Source organism: Culicoides brevitarsis, chromosome 2 (assembly GCF_036172545.1).
Source record: "Culicoides brevitarsis isolate CSIRO-B50_1 chromosome 2, AGI_CSIRO_Cbre_v1, whole genome shotgun sequence".
NCBI lineage: Eukaryota > Metazoa > Arthropoda > Insecta > Diptera > Ceratopogonidae > Culicoides > Culicoides brevitarsis.
This window is the reverse complement of record NC_087086.1, coordinates 3,511,580-3,537,408: the sequence shown is the minus strand read 5'-3', so window position 1 is coordinate 3,537,408 and position 25,829 is coordinate 3,511,580. Positions and strand designations below refer to the sequence as shown.

The 25,829-nt window shown below is 22.9% G+C and overlaps 1 protein-coding gene across 1 annotated transcript in view; it reads left to right on the top strand.

The window, feature by feature from the left end:
* Window positions 1-18,105, top strand: part of LOC134831947 (zinc finger protein 227-like) — a 49,967-nt gene extending 31,862 nt beyond the window's left edge. The window contains exons 6-8 of the mRNA XM_063845791.1: window positions 5,914-6,079; window positions 17,133-17,216; window positions 17,910-18,105. Coding sequence (XP_063701861.1) covers window positions 5,914-6,079; window positions 17,133-17,216; window positions 17,910-18,073 — 414 coding nt within the window. The 3' untranslated portion in view covers window positions 18,074-18,105. The remainder of the gene's footprint in view (window positions 1-5,913; window positions 6,080-17,132; window positions 17,217-17,909) is intronic.
* The last annotated feature ends 7,724 nt before the right edge of the window (window positions 18,106-25,829 follow it).

The window sequence follows — 25,829 nt, the reverse complement described above, 5'->3', positions numbered from 1 at the left end:
GAGTCGGGACTCTGACAACGGAGAAATCGATAAAATACGGAAATTTATAACGTTTAGTGCTTTAGAATAGCGCACGAGTAAGCACTTTATGAGATCGAGAATGTTTTTTTACTGCGTTTTAATTTATTTAAAATTTTTTTGAAGTCTGTCTGTTTTCATTTAAAAGAAAAAATTAGCTTCAATTTTTTTAATTTTTGAAAATTAATTAAAAATTAAAAGAAAAATTATTATAATTTAATTTTATTTAAAAAAAATAATAAATTAAATTTTTAATTTTTTATAAAAATAATTAATAATTTATAAAAATCGTAAATTTTTTTATAAAATAATTTATTTAATTATTAAAATAAATTAATTCATAAATTAATTATTATTCAATTCTATTTTTAAAAAAATATTAATTTAATTTTTTAACAATGTTTTAATTAATTTAAAAAATATTTTTTTAATAATTTTTCAAAATTAATTTTAATATTCTTTTAAAATACTCACTTTTTGTTTTAAAAAAATTATAATTTTTAATTTATTATTTAAATAATTTTTTTATGAAATTTTAATTTTCAGAATTTTAATATAAATATTTAATTTAAAAAAATATTAAATTTATTATTATTTTTTTTTAAATAAAATTAAATAATAATTAATGAATTAATTATTAAATAAATTATTTTATAATAAAATTTTTAAACTTAAATTATTTTAATTAACATTATTATTTAAAATTATTTATTAATTAAATTATTTTGAAGATTTTTAAAATAGGTAAAAACAAAAAAAGCGCTAAAGTTAATTTTACAATATTATATTTTTTATTTAATTTTTTCTATCAATGCATTTAATATTAAACACAAGAAAATTATTCCACAAAAAAAATCTCGTTTAAAGTCGAATGCGATAAGAAGAACCAGCTTAACACTTTAACTTCAAGTTTATTACGAACAAAGTAATGAGTCTCGAGATCCGGATCTCTTTCACATAAAAAAAAAATAAAAATAAATGCGCACCTGTACAAAAAAATATGGCGAAGAAATTGATATCGATATCCGATAAGGACGTAGTTTAGTGGAAAAAAGACATAAATCGACGATTTTTAATGTTGGTACTTTACTGTAATGTCGCACACTATCAGATTTTGTGTCACGCCAGATAGATTTATTGCCGCAAGTACGAAAGGAAAAGAAAAAATTGTGAAAATTGACGCCACCAAAGACGAGCAGAAGAGAGTTTCTTATCAACTCAGATTTGAATGAATACGAGAAAAAAAGTTATAAATTTATGAATGAATGAATTCTCCCATGTAAACGAACAGGTAAACTCGTTTTCTGGATCTGGAACGACAACGACGGGAACTCACACGTAACACATAGAATGCCCGCGATGAAAGAAAGAAGAAAAAAAAATAAAGATAGAAAACTTTTGCTTGATTGCACTTATTGACATTTCCTACAGTTTGTCTCCCGATCACACATCTTCTTCATCGCTGCGTCGTCATCTAATGGCATGCTGATACGTTCTTCTTGTTCAACATGAAATTAAAATTAAAATAAAATATATAATAATCATAATATAATGATAAATAATAACAAGTGAAGCAAAAAGAAAAATTGTAGCGACAGTTTTTATTTATCAAGATTGAATGTTGTGAGAACTTTATTTAATTTTATAGGTCGAACGTGTAATTTTGTAACATGAACTTAAAAATTTTTAATGAAAATCATTAAAATGTGCATTGGGATTATTTATTTTATTTTTAAAATATTTTTCCCAATGCACATTTTGAATAGATTTCTGCAAATATTTAAAAAAAATATTAAATTTTGTTCACAATGCAAATTTGATGGTCATTTTTGAAACAAAAATTTTAAAATCTTTTAAAAATTATCAAAATGTGCATTGGGATTTTGAGTTTTTGAATAATTTTTAAATCCCAATGCAAAATTTGAATGTATTTCTTCAAATATTTTTTAAAAATATATTCAAATGTGCATTGGGAATTTTATAAAACTAAAAAATTGTACTAAAATTTCAAATCCCAATGCACATTTTTTAAATTATTTTAAAAATTTTAAAATTTTTCTTTTAAAAAAATTATCAAAATTTGCATTGGGTTTTTGAAATTTTTAAAAAATAAAATTCCCGATGCACATTTTTATAATTTTTATAATTATTTTAAAATTTTTCTTTTAAAAATATTATTAAAATTTGCATTGGGAATAAAATTTTATAAAAAATTAAAAAAATCCCAATGCACATTTTAAAATAATTTTCATTAAAATTTGTTAAGTTTAAAGCATAAAAATACAAGTTTTAACCTCAAAAACGTTCCTTCCTAACGTAAAACAAGACGACAGACACAAACACAAAAAATCAAGAGTAAATAATTATCAATTAAAGCAATAAAATTCTTCTCCGATATATTTAATTGAATGGAAAAATGATGACCATTAGATTGTGTCGCAGATAATAAGTTATGGATAATAATATAATAATCTCTTCTTCTTCTCAGTTGTATCGTGTCGCGTTGCTGCACAACATTTATGAATGCATAAAGAAGACATTACACTGACGGAAAACATTTTTTCCAATTTAAAATAAATAACGAGCATCTTCATTCATTTATATTCGAATAAAAAAAAAATTAAATTCAATGTTAAATGGATTTAAATATTTATTTTATTTATTTAATAATCTCACAGGGGAATTAAATTCATGTATTAATTAAGTGTCTTCTTTGCTGAAAAATTGCCATAAATGCTCTAAGCTTCTTCTTGTTTTTTTTTCTCACGTAATTACTTTCAATTTCGAGATCAGAAACAAGTGTCAGATGTTCTCATGGTCATTATGGTCATTTTTATTCAACAGATGAACTCTGTGGATATTTTGCAACAATTTGTTTAAAAAGTTGCTGCTCAAATCCTTAACCACACACGGAAACAATTCATCACGATATATGTTTGGTTAGTCATTTGCAAGATGGTGCCTTACCATTTAGCTTAACCTTTTATTTAAATAATGTGTTTACGAAAATATATATGTTTGTTCGAAAATACGTTAAACATAATTATTTTGCTGTTTTGTGAGAAAAATGTACAAATTTTTATATTTGAATTTTTTTTTAAATGTTTATGTTTATATTAAGTTATATTTTTTTTATATAATATTTTATTTTATATATTATTATTAATTATAATATTAATATTTATATAAAATATTTTATTTTTAACTTTATTATAAAAATAAAAATTTGTATAAAAAATAATAATATTTTTTAAAATTAACTTAAAACATTAATTTTAAATTTATTAATGTTTATTTGTACAAATTAAAAATATTTTATTCAACATATATTTTTTTTTAAATTTTTATTATTTTTTTTTTATTTTAAAATAATATTTATTTAAAATATTTTGTTGTTTTTTTAAAATAATTTTTATGCAATTGTTTATTAATTTTAAAACATTCAAAAATAAAAAAAAAATCATTAAAATATTAAATAATATAATTTTCTGAATTTTAATTATGTTTAATGTATAACTAATTTTTTTTATAAAAATATTTTTTTAAATTTAATTCATATAATTTTAGAATAAAAAATGTAAAGTTTTGTATTTTATCAATAAATAATAATTTTTGCTTATTTTTGAATGTTTAAAAATTAATGAAAAAATGGCATAAAAATTATTTTTAAAAAAATAAAATATTTTGAATAAATATTATTTTAATACAATAAAAAAAATAAAATAATAAAATTTAAAAATAAAAAAAATATGTTGAATAAAATATTTTTAATTTGTACAAACAAACATTAATAAATTTAAAATTAATGTTTTAAGTCATTATTACTTTTTTTATACGAATTTAATATTTTTAACAATAAATTATCAAAAAAATGTTAATTTTAGTCACAAAATCACAATTTAAACATAAAATTTCATTCAAAACTTAAACATATATTTTACAAAAAAATCAATTATTTCTTTCTTTAAACTTCAGCATTAAACATTACTTCCAATTTTCGACCAGACAATTAATCATCATCTCCCACACAATTCCCGTATCAATTTATGAAGAAACAATACACAATAAATGGCTAGAAGCTAGATTCGAAAAAAAGTATAATTACCGAAAATTATTCATTTAACTTTTAAACGAGAGTAAAGTCAGTCATCGAGGATTTTTAATAATAATCATGAATAATAACAATATATACATTTACAACATATATAAAAGTGGTCTGTGGGAATCTACGCGTCGTTGATTTCTGTAAAGAAGAAAATTATTTAATTGCGTTCAACATGTGAAATATTCATTTATGCCGAGAATAGGAAATGTAATGTAGTAAAAAAAATACATGGGCGAAAAAAAATATATTGAAAGACGGTTCGTAAGAATATATGGGCGTAACTATAAGAAAATTGCTTTTTGGTTATGATGTTGTTGATGCGATGCTGAATTGCTTTTGTATAAAAATTAATTTAAATTTTTAATATATTAATATTTTTTTAAACGTTTTTTTGTTCTCGTCACGTTTAAAAACGAAACTGAACCGAGTTCTGTTCGATGAGTCACATTTTGACCTCTGATCCGTTTTTCGGCGTATATAAAGTTTGTTTTGTACGAAAAACTGTCAATCAGCTGATAAGAGTCAAAACATAAACAATGACAAAAGAAAGAATTCCGTGTGATGAGTGTGAAAAAACTTACGAAAAACTTTTTGGTCTGTATTTGCACAAACGTTATCATCATGGAGGACGAGAATACGCTCCCGAAAAGCCTCTCGAGGAGAAAATTGTGAAATGGGAAAATTCGGATGTTCGTTTAAAATGCGACGAATGTGAAAAAAGTTACGTTCAAACATCAACGCTTTATTTTCATAAAAGGCAAAAACATGAAGGACGTCCTTATCAACCAAAAATTGAGGAAAATTCAGAAATTTCGAATCCTGAACCCGAAATTGTGGAAATTTCTGATACTGAAACAGAAACTGAAGAAAATTCGGAAAAATCGCGATCCGAACCAGATATCGAATTAAAGGATTTTGAAATAGATTTAGCAAAAAATGAGGAAAAAACTCCGACGAGAATTAAATTTTGGAGTGACGAGCCATTTAAGCTAAAATGTGACGAGTGTGATAATAGATTTGCGAGAAAAAATGCTGTTAGGCGTCATAAAATACAACGACATGAGGGAAGAGTTTACAATCCAATTCAACGAAGAAATTTGGAGAGTCTTAATTGGCCTAAATTTGAATGTCATCAATGTGATTTGAGTTTTGTGTCGGAATTGGGTCTTGATATGCATGTAGCGATCGCATGTGATAAAAACTGACGAAATTTTAGACTGTTGACAAATTTTTAAGAAATATTTTTTTAAATAAAAATGACGTGTTTTTAACAAAAAAAATATAATTAAAAAAAATAATATTAAAATTAATAAATATTTTAAAATAATTAATAATTTTATTAAAATTAAAAAATATTAATATTTTATTTATATTAAAAAAAAATTAATAAATAAACGTAAATAAATTTTTCTGATTTTTTTAAAATCATTTGTTTAAATTTAAAAAAAAATTAATTAAAATTTTTCTTCTTTTTAACTTTTTTAATTAAAATTATTTTTTTAAATTTTTTTATTTCAAATTTAAATAAATAATAAAAAATAAAAAAAAATTATTTTGAAAAAAAAGTTAAAAAACTAAAAGAAAAATTTAAATTTATTTAATTAATTATATTTATTTTTTATTTAAAGTTTTTTTTTATTTTTTTTTCAATTTAAATAAATAATTTAATTCTTTTTATTTTTGAAAAATATTTTAATTAATTTATTTATAAATTAAATAATAATTATTTTATATTTATTTTTTTTTAAATTAAATTCATTCATAAAATATTTTTTTGTTTTTAATTTCAGGAAAAACCCCACAAATGCAGTCTCTGCTCAAAATCCTTCCCAACGCCCGGCGACTTGAAATCTCACATGTACGTGCATTCCGGTAGTTGGCCTTTCAAATGTCACATTTGCAGCCGAGGATTCTCGAAACACACAAACTTGAAGAATCATCTCTTCTTGCATACAGGTAAGTTGCAATTTCCTGTTTTCCATCGTTTTTTTTTTACTGTCAGTTGATCGGATCTGATCTTGTGTGTTATATGAACACATGAAAAATGTGAATGAATGAAATTTTTTACTCTGCAAAAAAATGAAAAAAAAAATTCCATTAAAGTACAGAACATTTTGCTAGAAGGCAAGTTACGAGCAAGTTATGAGAAGAAGAAGCAGAAGCAGGGAATTTTTTAATTCAAATTTCATTTTATATTAATAATAATAACAATAAATATGTGAAGTGATTCATTTATCCGTTCACTCCTCTTTTTTTTCGCTTGCCATTTACTTGTGTGGAAACATTGTTTACTGATAGCGAGCAGCAACAGCAGCGAACGACGGATTTTATTGATGACTATCGTTAATGAAGTCTGGTGTTTTATGATTTTAAAATATTGGATATTATGATGAAAAATTGCGCAGCGTTTCAAGGAGCCATGTCGTTGGCCACTGGTTTTGTTAATGCATGTACGTGTGTTGTCTTATCATGTAATTCATCCTTGGGCGATGCGCTTTTGTAATGCATTGCAAACAGGAAAATTTGATTTTGAGGGTTTTTTTGTCTGTGGAAAATTAAAAAAAAAATTAAATAAATAAAATAAATAAATTATTTTTTTTTAATTTTGAAGAAATTATTTTATAAATTTTTATTTAAAATTCATACTTTATTTTTTTTTTAATTTTTAAACTTAAAAATAATTTTTAATTTAGTTTTTTTTAATTTAAATTTTTTTTTAATATTTTTATTTTTTAAAAAAAAATATTTTTATTTTTATAAAATAAAAAAAAAATTATTTAAAAAAAATGAAAATATTTATTTAATAAAAATATTTATTTAATAAAAATAAAAAATAAAAATACAATAAATTAAACAAATAATAAATAAATAAAAAATATTTTTATTTTATATGATTTTTAATTTAAAATTTCCTTTAATTTTTTTGTTTTAATTTTTTTTTTTTTTTTTTTTTTATCAAAAAATTATTTTTAGTTTTAAAAATAAAAAAAATTAAAATTAAAAAAAATTTTTTTTTGTATTTAAAAGTTTTATTTTATTTTTTAATATTTTTTTAAAAAATATTTTTATTTTTAAATCAATTTTAAAATAATTTCTTCAAACTTAAATAAAAAATTAAAAAAGAAAATTAAATTTTTTAAATATGAAATTTTAGTTTAATTTAATATCATAAAAACGCTTTAAATAAAATTACGAAGATTTTTTAAAATTTTTTTATTTTGTGATAAGTTAAATATTCTTAACTTTCAGTCTTCAGGGATAAAATTGACAATAAAAAATTAACTTGAAAGGGTTTTTATCTTTCTCTCTGCCACTTTTCAATATTCAATAAAATAACACAAAAAAAAAAACTCAAACCACGAGACAATAAAAACAAGACAGTTACAATATTGATGATCTCTCGTTGGCAACCAAAGAAAGAAGTTCAATTTACTCAATTTTATTCTTTTCTGTAACTGTGACTAATCCTCCCGTTTTTTGTTGCGCACTTCACTTAACCACAAAAAGACCTCATTTCAATGGAATTTTCTTCGCGTTTTTTATGCAAAAAAAAAAAAAAGAAATCTTCATAAAAAGACCTCAGATTCAAAGCAGGTTGGCATGCAGGAAGGCAACAAATGGTGTAATGATGAATGTTGCGCGTGTTATAAATTATCTCGTGTTCTTTTTAACAAAATAAAAGTGATGCATGAATGGACTCGGGATTGAATTTAAATGCAAAAAAGCAGGCCACGAGAGTGCATGGTAATTAAGGTTTAATTTATTTCCAGATTGATGATATTTTATTGCATTCCCTTGACTTTTCTCTCGATTTATTTCAGAACGAAGCGCAATTTTCTGGTTGCGTAATTGAAAAAAAAAAAAATAAAAAAGCAAAAACGGATTTTTCTTCGACGGAAGTAATCAATTAAAAAGTATTAAAAATATTGTAAAATTGTAACATGAATTATTGCCAAGTTGCTACTGTTGCGCGAAAATGGCGAACGAACGAGAAAGGTGAAGAAGCATATAATTATAAAAGAATTTCCATTCAAAACACGACACAGCAGCAGCGAACGCAATAAAATGAGACCAAGTGCAACCGATAATAATGATTTTGTACATAATTTGAAAGATAATAGTTCTTATTTTGATTACTTCTCGCTCGTACACTGCAGAAAATTTTCATTCATAAAGTAAGAGAAGCAAGTAAAGCAGCGCAACAACAATAATTATAAAATGGCAAGTCAATTACAGTCTTGATTGTCTTCGTGCAGAAAACACTCACTCCACACATGGATTTTTCCATTTATTTGTATCATTAAGTAGTGCGCGGTGCATCGTATATGGTCCGAACATCTTTTTGTTGCGCGCATTTGTACAAATATAAATTATTTCTTATCTTTGGCGCGTATGTGTTTGTGAGTTTCAAATTATTTATTATTAAATTTGAACGTTGAAAAAGGAAAGAGAAGAAAAGGAAATGTACATAATATGTGCGCGAGCACAAAAAATGATTGCAGTTTAATTTTTGTACGTCCCAAAAAAAATATTTTTTTTCGTTGAAAGGCAGTGACGTACCTTCGCGATTTTTAATTTACAAAAAAAAAATAAAATAAGTAAAATTAAAAATATTTAATTATTTAATAATTTTAAAAATTATAATTTAATAAATTTAAAAAAAAAAATTATTATAAAAAAATTAAAAAATTTTAAATTCTATTGAAAAAGGTTTATTCGAGTCATGAAAAATATTTAAAACAAAGTTAAAAATTAATCTGATGATTTTTTTTTTTAATTTTTTGTCATTTCGAACAAAATATATTTTTTTTTAAGTATTTAATTTTTATTATTTTTTTTAAATATATTTTTGTAAATTAAATTAAATTTTTTTTTTATTGAATTAATGTTTAATGTTCTTTAAAAAATTAAAATTTTTTGCTTGGTTTGGATTAACTGAAAAATAAAATTTTAAGGCTTAAAAAACCTTTGATACTTACCCAATTTCGAAGATTTCAAACCTCAAAGTTGAAAAATCTAAGATTTAATTTTTTTACTGATTTTTTGATCATTTTTTTTCATAAATTGATTCAATCAATCCTAAAATATAAAAAAAATAAAATTAATAGAAATCTTTAAAAAAATTTAAAATCAATTATTTTATAATTAAACATTTCAAATTTAAATAAAAATTTTACAAAAATAAAATTAAAAAAATAAAAAATTCATTAAAAACAATGAAAAAAAATTAATTTAATTTTCATTTTAATTTAATTTACATTTTTAAAAATTCTACTGACAAATTGACAAATAAAAAAACTAAAAAATAATAAAAATAAAAAAATTAAAAAAAAATTATAAAAAAAAATTTTTGATTAAAAAAAAAAATAAAAATAAATAAAAAAATTAAAAATAAATAAAATTTTAATTTAAAAAAAAATTAAATTATTAAAAAAAAATATATAAAAAAATAAATTTTTTAAAAAGTAAAATAATAAATTAAAAAAATCATGAAGATCCCAATTCCTTAAAAATTCCATCCCTGTTCGCATCGATCGAACGTAAATCGAATCATTTATGAATGAAAAATGGAAAACACAGAAGATAATAAAGTATCGTAAAATATCTAGCTACTGTAATTTCGCATGTTTCTCGATTCCTGTCCAGATTGCCAAGTTATTATTATTATTATTAAAAAAAATCGAAAAAAAAAAATTATGTACGTTACCAAACAACAAGAACGGCGTTCATACATATTTTAATGATAATTGTTATGTCGAAGCCATAGCGATCGAAAAATTTTCATTCCAGCTTCTTCTTCTTTCTTCTTGTCGTCTTGCCTGGATGTCTTGAATATAAATTAAAAACAAGATGTGTAATTATTAACAATTTTCTTAGTCGTTATTCTTGCGCCTCTCTCGTACTTGCGCGAAGAAAAAAAGAGTTTTTGCATGAAAATATGAACGGATGTTGATATGGTGTGTTAAATGTATATAAATATAATAAAAATAATGAAATAGAAGGTAAAGAACAGTAACTAACAGATATTGATGGTAGATTATTATTTATTATATTTTTTTTGTTCGTTTCTCGTCCTCGGATGACGCGAAATTGGTCCAGTAGCTGCTTGTTTTTTTTTCATCTCTCTCTTTCTCCTTTTTTGTTTTGCAAATTATTGTAAATTGCCACTGTGATACGAAACGATAAGAATGCGATGACTTTGTCACGTACACAGCACTTCTTGACAAATTAACATACTCCCTTCTTCGCTGTTCTTTAGAATCATCGCCGAGGGGCAAGAAGAGTAAATGATGATGACTAGAAATCCATTTAAGCGTTTAATTATGTCTCTTCTATCCATTTTTTTGCTTTTGTGCGACACAGACAAATTACGATATGTACCTTATGAGACTTTGATATGAAAAAAATAAACTAAAAAAATAATGGCTTCGCAAATTATACACATCGGCGGAGACGTTTTTCCATTATATTAATATTATTATTAATACGAGCATCATCAAACTGATTATATATGGACAACATGGCTCATTCGACAAACAACAACAACAAGTTACAAGACTTTTCGAGATAAGATATTTTAAATTAAAGATGATTATTATCATTAAATGTTCTCGTTCAGCAACTACTGTTTTTTTTTGGCTTAAAAAATATTGAGGAATTTTTGTGTGATTTAAAATTTGTATAGCTATCAGGAGGAAATTGGATTTATGTATTGAGATTCTTATCAAATTAAATTTCGACACAGCAAAAAATTGAGTTATGAAATTTTATGAAGAGGAATTTTGATGAGAAAATAAGATTTTGAATAATTTTTGTTTAAAAAAAAAATAAGAAAAAAAATTTTAATTTACGAGTAAAATTAAGAAAAGTTAAAATAAAGCGCCATCTGTTGAGTAATTTTAAAGTATTTTAGAAAAATATTTAAAAACTTAAAAAATTACAAAAAAATTTTAGTTATTAAATAAAAAAAAATAATTTAAAAAAATTTTAAGATACATAAATTTGATATGAAGCGCCCTCTTATGTCAAAATTTGTAATTAATTCGTAAAAATTGAATTTTAATCGCAATTCGAATTAAAGATCACAAAAATCTATTAAAAGCGCCCTCTAATGACAAAATCCTGTAGTTAACGATCTTAACTTTAATTTCAATTAAATTAAGAAATATTTTTTCAGAAATCTTATTTCGCAAATTTTCTTAAAGCGCCATCTTACGGCAATTTTTTTTTACCTTTTGAAATTTTAAAATTCTTATTTTTGGTTTTTAAAATTTAATATGTATTTTTAAAAAATATTTTAAATAAACGCCCTCTAATAATAAAAGTATTGAGTAAAAATATTCAATAAAATTTAGAAATACTATTTAGGAGAGATAGTTTTTGAGAAATTTTAGTTCTCAAAATTTTTTAAAAGCGCTATCTTACGGCAAATTTTTTTAACTTTAAAAATAATTAAAAAAAAGTTTTTTAATTTTTGTAAAAAAAAATATGATTTTATTTAAAAATAGTAAAAATCAATTTTATCTAAACGAAGGGCCCTCTAATGGCAAAATCCTGAAATTATCGATCTTAACCTAAATTTCAAATAAAATTTCAAAACATTCGCCAAAACTGAATAAAACATATTTTCTCATAAAACATTTAACGGATACTCCGCATGGAATCGACCCTCATCTAAATTTTTACATGAATTTCATTTTACGTGGCGAATTAAATTCAAACAAACAAACAAATAAAACTCTTCGATAAAAAAAAGACGAACAACGATCCATTAAAAAACACTCACAAAAAGTCTACAAAAAGTCAGGTGAACGAAAAATGACGCAATCTACACGAAAACGAGGAAAGGAACGTAAAATTTGTAACAAAATGCGGAGAGAAATAAAGAAAAGAAACATTTCCGTGCATTATTATCATCAATAAAATTTTTTTTTTGTATTATAGGGGCACCTGTTTCTTGTCTTTTCGTGCTGTCTTTATTCGTACGAAGACCCTTTTCTCTATTTTTTTTTGTTTACGAGTCGATCATAGACAGAAAAAGCCAGACTCGTAATTAACAGGCAATATTTATGAGTGAACCATATGCCTTGTTGTCCGCTGGCATTTCGTGATCGAGCTAAAGTTAAGTGGTTGGCGGTTACAAAACTTATGGACAAAAGAAGACGAGTCACCCTTAGCATGAAAAAAAAACGGATATACAGTTTTGTAGAATTTTAATGCATAGGGGAGGAAATATCGAACAAGTGTCATCATTTCCGATGAACAAGTGCATAAAAAGGCGCGAAAAACCGTTAAAACTAAAAAATCGAGCGTAGGAGTAAAATTTCGCATTTGCACGTGAAAAAAAAGTAATTTTTTCGTGAAATATGTGCCGTTTCATGATGTGCAAGAAATTAATTATGCATCACACTTCTTGCTGCGATCGCCTTTTTTTCGCATGCCGCATGCCGAGTTTGATTGCGAAACGATGAAACTTAGTTTTTTTTTTGAATAAATAGCTGAAAAGAACTTTGGAATGCAGCGAGATTGTTGAATCATCGCATGATTGTTGATCGAGAAGAACGAACGATGACTATTCAAATCGGAGCGGAGAATAATAACAACAATAACAATACAAACATCGGAGCCTACAACTACCTAATAGAGCTTCTTAAATGCTTCTAGTTTTTATGAGCAAGCACATTTTCTATTGTTGGTCAGCGGAGAAGCGAGAAAGAGATGAAAAAAAAAATAACAATGCACACTCAGCGACAGATCAAAGACGAATACCGGCCAATCAGTTCGATATTCACGAGTGTTTATGTAAAAATAATAATAAAATAATAGGATTTTGTTTGGTTTTTGAACCAACAAAGTGCTTTCTTCAAGCAGTCATCAACTTGTTGTGTGCTGTATTGCCGCCGCCATCCATTGATCAAGAGAGAGAGAGAGACTTCTTGAGTGTAATGTTGAGTAATGAAAGAAAAGCATTTTATTTTGCTTTTACAATGTTTTGTATGATATGCAAAAATTTTGCCCTTTTGAGGAGGTTTTGTAGAATGGCGCGGAACTAATGGAGAATTTGCATTCATTTTAACGGAAAAAAATTAAAAAAAAATTAAAATATATTTAAAAATATTTTTCCAACAGATGGCGCTTTAAATACAATTTTAAGAATTTAAAATGTATAAAAAAAAATTTGGAAAAAAAAATATTTTAAAATTTTTTTGAAATCGTATTTAAGATCCTTCATTTTAAGATTTCTCCGTCAGAGGGCGCTTCAAAAATAATTTTAAGATCTACAGATCTAAGATCGATTCGAAATTTTGTTAAAATCCGTAGATCGTTAGAACATTTTAACACAAGAAGGCGCTTTATATATTTTTCAAGATCTTTTTTTATTATTTATGCAAAAGAGGGCGCTCTATATTTATTTTTGTGATTTAAAGGTTTATTATTTATAATTTTAGATAAATTTTTTTTATTGATATTTTCATTTCTTAAAAATTTTATTTTTAACATTAATGTGAAATTTTTGCCGTTAGAGGGCGCTTTATAAAAAATTAAAAGTTTTACAATATTTGAAAAAATTTATAATATCTAAGAAAATATTGCAAAATTTATTAAAATCGAATTTAAATTGTTCATTTTAAAATTTTAACACAAGAGGGCGCTTTATATTAATTTTTTTTTATCTAAATTGAACATAAGATTTACTTTTTTTAAATAAAAAATTCTAAACAAAAAAAAAATATCTTAGATAAAATTTTCGTTTTTTTAAAAAAATATTTTTTTTTATCTTCAAAATTTTGTTTTGAACATTAATGTGAAAATTTTGCCGTTAGAGGGCGTTTCATAAAAAATTAAAATTTAAGTTTTCCATTAATTTTATTTTAAATAAATCTTAATTTTTTTTAGCACATTTTGATATGAAAGAAAATTTCGTGCTGAGCTCATTCATTCATTAAAAAAATTAAACAACTTCATCATCAAATAACCGAATAAAAAAAATTTCCAAAAAACGATCCATTCATTCAAATTTGTTACAATAACTTTTATTGATGAAAAGTAAACAAAAGGCTTCGAAGTGTAAATTGATCTCTACTACCTGAATAGAATTTCGGTAAGCATTTCATGACTTTGCACAAAACGAAAAATCATCCAAGAGTTGAGTGAACTCTCTTTGTTTTTGATCAAATTCGATTCTCGTGTAGGTTGTTCCGAAAAGTTATGAAATGATTGGCCTCCCAGAAAGTCGTCGTCTCCTATTAATCTATATTTATTTATTATTTATTTATGATATACAACAAGCAAGACGCAGAACAAGGCAGCAAAAAAAGTAGAGAGCGAGAGAAATACACATAAAATGTAAAATAAATTCAATCATTAATTTAATTATGTTTCACATGCATGACGAATATGTTGCTACCTTGCAATGTAACAAGAGAGGAACATCGATTGATTGTTCGTGATTATCGTCTTTTATATACGTTTCTCTCGAGAGTCTCTTCGAAGCAACTTTTTTGATGCGATATGTCCCAATTTATTACTTTATCCCTTTATTACTCGCTCTGTGTGTCTTTATGCGTAATGCACCACAATTGAGACAGTAATTGAATATATTGAGTGAATTTGAAATGAGCCGAGCGACGACCGTGAGAGACGACACAACAAAAAAAAATTATTTGTAACAAAATTTATGATGATGATCAACGTTTCGTGACTTATTGATTCCATTACTCGGCTCGCTGTTTGGGACGACACAAAATTCAAATGCAACGAATTCATGCAAATTGAATCCATTAAGCCAGCATCGTCGTCGTCGTCATGTCCCCAGTGTGCATTGATGTCTTTATAATGATCTTCAATAAATCTCCCATCAGTCGTTTTTTTTTTCGTTTTGCTCTTCGTCGTCGTTGTACGAAAAGAAGAAGTACATTTGCAAATAAGATCAAAAATGGTAGATAAATGCCAATGGCAAACAAACGACGAATCATTTTCATAATTAGGCTCGTCAGGGAAATGTAAATGCTGCACATCGTTTTTTTTTCGTGTGTGTAGTTGACTTTGACTTGGATCGAGGAGAAGAAACGATCAATTATGCAAATTTATATTTTTTTTTTGTTGTAAATATCGAAGGAATTGACTGTCAGGCGTTTCCGCGATGAGTCGAAATATTGTGAGCCTCACAGAAATCGACATTTTATTGATTTTAAGCTGAAAAGATTTTTGCAAAATACATAAATTAAAAATAAAGCGCCCTCTGACGGCAATTTTTTTTAAAATAAATTTTGAGAAAATTAAAAAAAATATATTTTGAGGTTTAAAATTTAATTTTTTATTGTTGAAGATCAAAATAAAATTATTTTAAATTTTAAAATTTAATTTGAAAGCGCCCTCTAACGGTAAAATATTTTAAAAATAAATTATAAAAAAAAGAAAAAATTTGGAAAAAATTTTTAAAACAAATTTTGTAAGGTTTTAAACATTCTTTTTGATGTTAAAATTAAAAATTAAATTGTTTCAGATATTAAAAATCAAATTAAAGCGCCCTCTAACGGCAAAAAAAATTGTTAAAGAAATTTTTAAAAAATTAAAAAAATATATTTTAAGGTTTAAAAATAATTTTTTATGTTAATAAAAATTAGAAAAAAAAATAATTTTAGATCATAAAGATCAATTTGAAGCGCCCTCTAACGAAAAAATCTCAAAGTAAGCGATCTAATTTTTTTTTAAATTTTTATTTAATTTATTGAACGAATATTTTCAAAGAACAAAAAAATGTTTAAAAATCAATTTTTGAATTTTTAAGTAATTCAACGTCAATAAAATAACAAATCACTGAACTAAACAACTTAGCAGGTGATCTGCTTCTGTAAAATGAATAATCATTGCTCGAAGCTGTATTTAATTGAAAACGATGAAAAATCTGTTTCTCTCCTCTGTTTTTTTATTATTTCTTCTCTACGAAGACTTTTTTTTTGATTAACTTGTTTAAAATTCAAATTCTCGCAACTCGGGCGGCGCTCAAGACAAAACTTGCCTCGTCAACTGCTTGGCAACTAATTAGTGTCTCGCCAAATAATAATAAAAAGAGCGCAAAAAATCAACTTCCAGAATTCCAATTGATAAAAATTTTAGCACCTAATTACCATTTCTTCTGTCTTCTGCTGGTTTTTTAATCAATTCAGCGTTTTTCTACACAAAATGTAACGTTGTTGTATAATAATAATGTTTATTATTATTATTTATAATGGCAGACGATCAGTGCAGAGCCTGTTTAAGCAATTAATGAAGTACCAATATAAAACGTGAAATGAATAAGTAATTCGAAGGAAATACCTTAAAATCAATCAAAAGATTCTTTGAATAACTTTTCTCGCATCTCTTCTCGTGTCTCGAGTTGACATGTGTTTTACTTGTTTGTTACACCTGTGTTCAATCATTGAATGAATGAATAATTTTTTTTTCTTTTTAGAAAATTAGTTTTTTTTAAATGAATGAAAATTTTTGCGATAAAAATCTCAACTTGGCTGAATATCCGCGTGTTTTTCATGCGAAACAAGAATAAATAATTGAAATAAATTTAAATACTGTCTGCTACTTCAGAAGTAATGCCAGAGAGAAATTTAAATCCGAGCATCAGTTGTAAATTCTGTAATAAAGATAAAATTAATTATTGGCTATTTTCTGCCTCGCTAAAGCTATTTTTTGTAATGAAATTAAATTAAATCTCATATTTTCCGTACTTTATTCAGGTAAAGTAATGAATGATAATAATAATGATGATGGTGCACGAGAAGTTGTTTGTTTATATTTTTTTTGAATAATTTGAACCAATTTGATGATGAGTGAGAGAAGATTGTGAGATGTAAATTATGGATCATTTACGATTGAATGAACGAAGATTGATTTCTCAGAAAGTTTCTAAAAGCTAAAATGAGAACAATTGAATTGTTTATTATTTATAATAATAATAAATGGTAATAGTAGTGCTAATGATGAATATTTTTTTCTTGTATCATTTCAGGTGATAAGCCACACGCCTGCGAATTGTGTAACAAAAAGTTCGCGTTAGCATGTAATCTGAGGGCTCACATGAAAACGCACGAAGGTAATTTTTTTATTGTTAATTAGTCGTTACTAATGTTCTTTTTTAAATAATGAATATTCAAATGTTTATTGAATATTATTTTTTATTTAAATATTTGTTAATATTTTTTTTTTAATTAAAATTCATTAAAAATTAATATTGAGGTTCATTTTTATTTAAAAAAATATTTTTTTTTAGTTAAATTTTTTTTAATTTTTATTAAATTTTTTTATCTAAATAATTTTTCTTGATTTATATAACTTAACTTATAAAAAATAATTAATTAAAAAATTAAATTTACATTTTTTTATTTAAAAAAAAATATAAATTAAATTTTTTTAATAAAAGAATAAAATTAAAAATTACTTTTTTTTTAAATAGTATTTTGTTAAATTTTTATAATTTAGAATAATTTATATTGAATTTTCATACAATTTTAAAAAATAATATTGAATTTCTTTTTTATATTGCTATATAATTTTTTTATATTGCTAAATAAAATATTAATATTTTAATAAACTTAAGATTTATTTAATAAATTTAATAAAATAAAATTTTTTTAAATTTTAAAAAATTGTTTTTTTGTATTTTAAATATAAAAAATATTTTAATATTTTTTATTATTAAACAATAAAAAAAATATATTTAATTATAAATAAAATTAAAAAAAAAAATCAAAAGTTAATAAAATTTTCTTTAAAATTTTATTTACAGGCGATCCTCAAGAAGAATGCGTTCGTTGCGGAAGTCAATATCTTGCCTCATCAAACGAACTCCGTCAAGGTTACTGCGCGAAATGTCTTTCCGGTTCATTCCGATCCAGCGGTTCAGAAGGCTCAGACGATGATTCACAGGGATCTCGACCGATAAGTAACTGAATTTGACTTTTTTGTAAAAATTCAAACAAGAGACACACCAAATTTTTGCGGATATTATTAATATTAACGACAAACATTATTTTTTATTACTATTAATATAATATTTATTGTTAGTGTTACGTTTTTTTAACTAATCTATTATTATTATATGATTATTATTATTTTTAATAGTTATATCATTATTATTATATTAAACGCAAGATATAATTATATACATTTAAAAACCCACCAGTACTAAAAATATACTTTTTAACAATGTTTAATATCTTCCCTTCACCAACAATGTTAATTTTTATGTTTATACATTTTTTTTACAATTACACGTTTGATCATGCACTTGTTTTTAACTTTTATTATCATTGATTTTTTATTATTATTATTGAAATTTACACAATTTTTACTTATGCACTCATTATCATTATTATCATTATCATTAAAAATATATAAAAAAATTATTAATTTTTTAAAAATATTTTTCATCATTATTATTAACATTTTTTTAATTGTTTTATTTTTTATTAATATTTTTTTCAAAACACACAATTGAATGTTGAAAAACCGTTAATCTCCGAAATTTTGTTACATTTTTATTATTTTATTATATTATCATGAGTTTAATGACAAAAAAATATTTTATTACAATTTTAATATTAAACTCATGAATAAAATTCTTTATCTTACGATCACTCACCATCATCATCATCATCATCGATAAATACATTTACTTGACTGACAAACTGACGCACGATGACACATTTCAAGCAAGACAAAATTAATGCTTATGGAAATGTAAAAAAAAAAATGAAATGATTTGATTTTTAATCTGACTTAACAAAGACAACCAACGAACAACGAAGGCAACGAAGAGAAAAAAAATGTTAAAAGGGAAAAAAAACTTTTTTTTTAACACACAACATTTCATCTCACACATCATCATATGAATATTTATAAATTTTTGCTTTTTTTCTTATTTACTCGTGTCACAAAAAAATAAAGATCAATTAAAAATAAAAATCCATAAGCACCGAAAATATATGAATATTGATGCGGAGACCCCCAAATGTGTCTTACCGTATATTTTGACATAAAACCAGATTTCTTTTTAATCTTTATATGGCTCGATGTCGCTCAGAATCGAAATTTTTTCAATATTTTAATCAATTTTCGAATTTTATTGCTGAACTGTAACATATAGATTTTTTTAATAATATTATTTTCTTTAAATTTATTCTAGTTTAAAGTTAATGAACCTGTTACCGTTTATAAATTTATTTTTTATTTTTTTTTGTCGGCTTGTCGGTGTGCATTATCGTTTTATTTTATTTACATCTCAATTTAAAATTAATATAAATATATATTTTTTATATATTTTTATTTTTATTTTTTTGACACGAAACGAGTGACAAAAATTTGTCACATCAAAGCAGTTTCCTGTTGCAATTAATCATTTTTCATCATATATCACAGCAGACTTGTAAAATTTTTTTCGTTTGATTTGTTGCCCGATTACATCAAATTCCCCACATTTTTACATTAATAATAAAATAAACAAGTGACAGTTAATCATATCATATCAATTTTAAGTAGTAACTTTACTCTCTCTCATTTTCTATATGTTACTTCGTACATACGAGGATCGAAGGAAGAAACAAAATTAAATGAAATGACATGAAATTGTCTAGACAGACCTGTCAATACGAACTTGTTGTATATTATATATGTTGTTAAGAAAAAAAGAAATAAAGCAATCAGATCTTATCAAAAAAAAAATTTTTTTTATTCTTCATATATTTTTGTATATGTTATATATATTGACAACACTTTCAAAGTGTCTCATTTTATTTTACATTTTGTGCACTTAAAAGATTAATAATAACTTTGTCATGTTCTGTTCATGTATTGAACATATATAATTGTATCATCATCATATATATATTGAAATTAATATTTTTTTAATACTTTGTGGTCATTGTCAGTGACATCTCTGAACTAATATATCTTATTAAACATACAAATCTTTATAAAATTAATAAAAATACAAAAGTTTTGGCAACCACAAGTGCCTACTCTAATTACAAGTATAACTTAACTTGTATAAAAAAATTATAATTTATGCATGATTGAACTGAAATTTTTATACAACTTGTAAATATATATAAATAAATAATATTTATGCACTTTATCAAATGACATTCCGTCCCAGATATTTCCAATATGATATTTTATTTGTGTAACCAAATTTAAGTAAGTGATAATATTTTATATATGATCTATTGACTTGTAAATAAATACGTTCAATATATATTTTTATATTAAAAAAAAATCATATACATTAAAAAAATGTATAATAAATGACTTACCCATCATAATTGACATCCAATTGAATTGACATGAATATTCAATGTAAATTTTAAAATAATAATTTAGAACGTGGACCCACAAAAAATATACAAATTATTTATCATAGCAGATTAAATCAATGATGTATGAAGAATAATTTAATAAAACATTATCATAAAAAAATTAGACCTCATGTGGATCAAAAAAAAAAAGCAAAAAGTGAATAAATTAAATTGTTAATGTAAGCATTTTGTGCGTAATTGAAGTGAATTAGACAGAATTTTTTTTTATTTGAAATTAAATATTTAGAAAGTTATAGATCATTCACTTACACATCAAAAATTATATTAATATTATTAAATATTCAGTATCTAGTCATCATAAAAATTTCTTGTAACATTAAAAAAAAATAAACAGTTACAAATATTACTTACTTAAATATGTTTAATAAAAAAAATGTAAGTTTAAGATATTGATATTAATGTTAGATTATTACATTGTACAACAACAACAACAACCTAATAAAAAATAATTATTATATTATTATTTATAAATGAATGCACAAAATATTTAATAACTGATAGATTTAAGTACACAGACACAGAAAAGGGTTAACAAAATATTAAACAAGATTATATTGTTTGTATTAAAAAAAAATATAACATTGTACTAAATAATAATAATAATAATGTATTTATATACAAAAGTAATGATATACGAATAAAAAAACGATAAATAGATAATAACAAATAAAAAATGATCGATTGATTGTAATATAATAAAAAAAGTACTTACCTATATTTTTATACATCTTAATAATTAATAATTATATTATACATTATTTTCAAGGAATGATTAGTTTTTATCGTAATTTATATGTTTTATTGTAATATTATTACAAATTATTTGTAATAATAATAAAAAAATATCATAAAATAAAATAATTATAAAAAAAACATAAAAAAATGTACTGCACACCCCAATAACGTTAGAAATAAATAATTTAGTAATAAGTAAAAATTTATGTTAGTAAATAAGTTTTATCTTTAAGCTCATATAGTAAATTAAGGCGGATTGTAATTCATTTTTAATATAAAAAAAAAAATAAATAAAAAAATGATATTGAAAAAAATAAATAAAGAAAAAAATTTTAATAATAAAAAAAATATTTGTGTTTTAATTTAAAATCAAATATTGTTCCAACTGAGCCTACTTAACAAATTTAATAATTTCTGACACAAACATGTGTGACGATTTTTTGTTCAATACAAAAAAATTACACGAGGAGAGAGAGAAACTGTTAGTTATGGTCTGATTCTCTAAATAAGTTGTCGGTGAAAATAGATAATAATGACAGATCTAGGTGAGTATTTATATGTTCGAAAAAAAAAATCAACGACGAGATAGGTGACACATTCAACAAAAAAAAAAATTATACAAAAAATAAAAACTCGATATTTATTTGCTGTTCTGGTTTTTATGAGTTTATTAATCATCTATATGTTAAATATTCAATTTGTTTATATTAAAATGAGAGATACATTAATTATTCGCATTGGGAATCAAATTAATGGGAAAGAAGTCACCTCGAGTAATAAAATTTTATTTTGCTTGAAAAAAAAGTGTGCGAGGGTCATGCGTACTTTACTTTTAATTTTTATGAATTTATTGAACATTGAGAACTGATTAGTATTCAAGACGTCTTCAAAAGTAATGTTGAATTTGAATATAAAAGACGGGCGATTTTTGTTTTAAAGTATCAGTTACAGCTTGTTCTTTGATAACAAAACAATTAAAAAATTTAAAAAAATTAAAATGGCATCAAAAATTTTGGTAAGAATTGAATAAATTATTTTTTTTGAAAAAAATTAATTTAACTAATTAAAAAATAGATTTAAAAAAATAGATAATAAAATATTATTTTTTTATTAAAATATTAAAAAAAAATATTTGATTTAAATATTTTTTAATTATTTTTTAAAATTTTTAATTAAAAAAAATATTTTATTTAAAAAATAAAATTATTAATTAATTATTAATTAATTATTGAAAAATTATTTTTTAAAATATAAATTAAAAAAAAAATAAAAAATAATATTTTTTAAATAAAATATTTAAAAAATATTTAATCTTAATTTTTTTGATTTTTTAATTATTTGTTTATTTTATTTTTAAAATTAATTAATTAAAAAAATATTTAATTTAAAAAAAAAATAATTAAATTAAATTATTTAATTATTTTAAAAATTTCAAAAAAATATTTTTTTTTAATTTCAGTCCTTCCTCCTCGTCGTTTTGGCAGTTTTCAGTTCAACTTACGCCAAACCAGCTGCTAAGCCCGATATTCTCGCCGCAGCTCCCGTTGTTCCTGTTGCCACAAGTTACAGCGCTCAAGTTGTCAATCATGCTGTAGCTGCTCCAGTTGTTGCCGCTGCTCCAGCTGCTTACGTTGCTTCACCCTACGTCGCTTCTCCTTACTTGGCATCTCCTTATTCTGCTTATTATGCGGGACTTCCAGCAACTTATGTCTTGTAAATTACCTCAAATCGACTTTAGAATCCTCAAATCTTGAATTAAAATAAAAAAAGTGAATTTCATTAAAAAAAATAATTTTTTATTCCTCTCAAGAATTTCCATCCTCATGGTCAATTTTTTGCGTTTTCACGATAAAGTAATGTACTTGTCGCACAACATTTTTTCTGTAAGTCGCTCCAATTTAACAACGAATTAAATATGCACGAAACTAATTAATTAAAGAACAACAGTGATTAATTAAAAATAAATAAAATATTCTTTTTTTTCAGTCTGTCGCGAGTTTTTTGAATAATATCGCCTTCACTTCCCGAGAAATAGTTAAAAGTTAAGTTATTGGGTCCATAATCCATATTCACGAGCAATTGCATTGAATTGACGCCAACAACTAATAAATCACACAAATAGTACGTAAATTAGCTAATAAAGTGTTGTAACGCATGTTTATTTAGCATTCATAATATTGTATAACTGTATTTATTACTTGCGAGTTGTGAAGAGAAGAAAAAATAAATAAAAGTTAACGGATCATATCCTCGTCCGATGATGACAAGATTGTGAGAAATTTGTTAACGAAAACTTATAATTATTCCGAGAAATATTTTTTTTTAAATTTTTTATCCAGAAAATATTTTTTCATTTAATTTAATTTTATTTAATTAATTATTTTATTTTTTTAAATTAAATATTTTTTAATTATTTAATTAATTATTTTATTTAATCATTTAATTTAAATTTTAAAAAATAATTAATTAATTTAAATTAATTTTTTTTCGTTTAATTTTTCAAAAACTTTTTTTTTTACTTTTAGAAAGTAAAAAATTACAAATTTAATAATACATGAATATTTCCTGATCAAAAATCCTTTGAATCTAATTAAAATTTGAAAAAATTGTTAAATTTTGACATTTGTCAATTCAAAAATTTTTTCCGTTAAATAAAAATTTCGTAAATTAAAATTAAATTTTTATAAATTTTAAAAATATTTAAAAAAAAAATGAAAAAAATCAAATATTTAGAAAAATTAATATTTTAAGAATTAAATCTAACCAAAAATATATTTTTTTAAATAATTTAACTAAAGGAAAATAATTTCTGAACAAAAATTTCGAAATTTGAAAATAAGAAATGTTTTTAAAAATTAAATTTATTAATAAAAAAATAAAACTTTGTATTACCTCGGAGCAAAGAAAAAATATTTAAAAAAAAAATTAATTAGTCATTTTTTTTTTAAATTTCTGTTAGGTAAATAAAAATTTTTATTAAATTTGGAGGCAATAAAAATAATTTCTTTTTCATCTTGTTACAATTTTGAGAAAAAAAATAATATTTTTCATAAAAAATTTTAATCTGTCATTTTAAAAATTCGACCGTTAATTTTTTTTTTATTTCAAATTTAATTAAAAAATCTTGAGTTTTCATTAAAAAATTATTTTTTTCTTTAAAAAATAAACTCTTAAAAAATTTTTCTAACTGCGAAACATAAATTTCCCCCAATTCATAGACAACTTCGATCGATGTGTCGCTGTCGAGTGAGAGCGCATTTAAATAAATCTTCTGGATAACGAGTTCCCTGTGTTTTGTACCATCATAAAAATCATATACATTTTACTCTAACTCCATATAAATATGTGCGCTATGTAACACCTCATCATCTTCTTCATTTCGCGCACCGCAAATTTTCAAAACAACAACGCCGCTCTGCATGTCTATCGATCTCGAATAGGTTTCCAATCATAAAATTTAACATGATACTTGCAAATTTATGACACTTGTTGCAAAAAAAAAATTGTATATTTATTTTTCAATAAACAGCGGATAGAGACACGTTACGGCTCAAAAATGGTAGTAAATCAGGAGCGACAGCATTATTTCTTCTTTATTTCATGCGTTGCGCGCTAAATGAAAAATAAATCAAAACTTTTTATTTTTATCTCGATTTTTTTTTTATTTTATTATTTAGGTAACTTGCCGCCGCCGAGTAAACAACAAAACACTCAAAGACAGGTTTATGAGGTTGCGAGTCGTGTGGCTAAAATTTTGCCAGGTGTCTAATTCGGCATTCCAAATATGCAGAAAATCAAATAAATTTTAACATTTTTACATTATTTTAGATTTTTGTCGATTACCATGAGAAAATATGCAAAATAAGTATGAACGTATAAAGCAACTGACATTTAATTAATCGATCATTTTTTGTGTGTAGTTAATATTTAAATTGCGCATTTGATTGGGAATATTTATAAAAAAGTGAAAAATTGATCGTTTTTAAAGATAAAATAATAAAGAACGGATTTAAAATTGTTTAAAATATTAAAAAAAATATAAAGTTTAATTTTTAAAAAATTTATTTAATTTTTATTTTTATTTTAAAAAAATTTAAAAAAATTAAACTGAAAAATAATTTTAAAATAATTATAATTAGTTTTAAATATTTTTTTTTAATAGTGTTAAGCAAAAAAAAGAAAAAAATGTTTTTCAAATAAAAAAAAAATGAAAAAAAAATTAAACTAAAAAATAATTAAAAAAAAAATAAAATAATTTTAATTAATTTTAAATATTTTTAATAATGTTAAGTAAAAAAAAAGAAAAAAATGTTTTTCAAATAAAAAAAAATACAAATCAAAATTCAAAGTTTTTAATCAAAAAATATTTTTAAAAAAATTAATTTTTTTTAAATTAAAAAAACATTTAACTTAATGGATTTTAATTTGGAGCTAAAAAAATTAAAATAATTTAAATTAATGTAAAGTAAAATGTTTTTCAAATTAAATAATACCTAATAAATTAAAATATAAAAAATTAAATTTTAATAATTTTAGGTGAATAATTTAAAAAATAATATTATTTTTAAATAAAAAATAAATTTAATAAAATTTAAAAA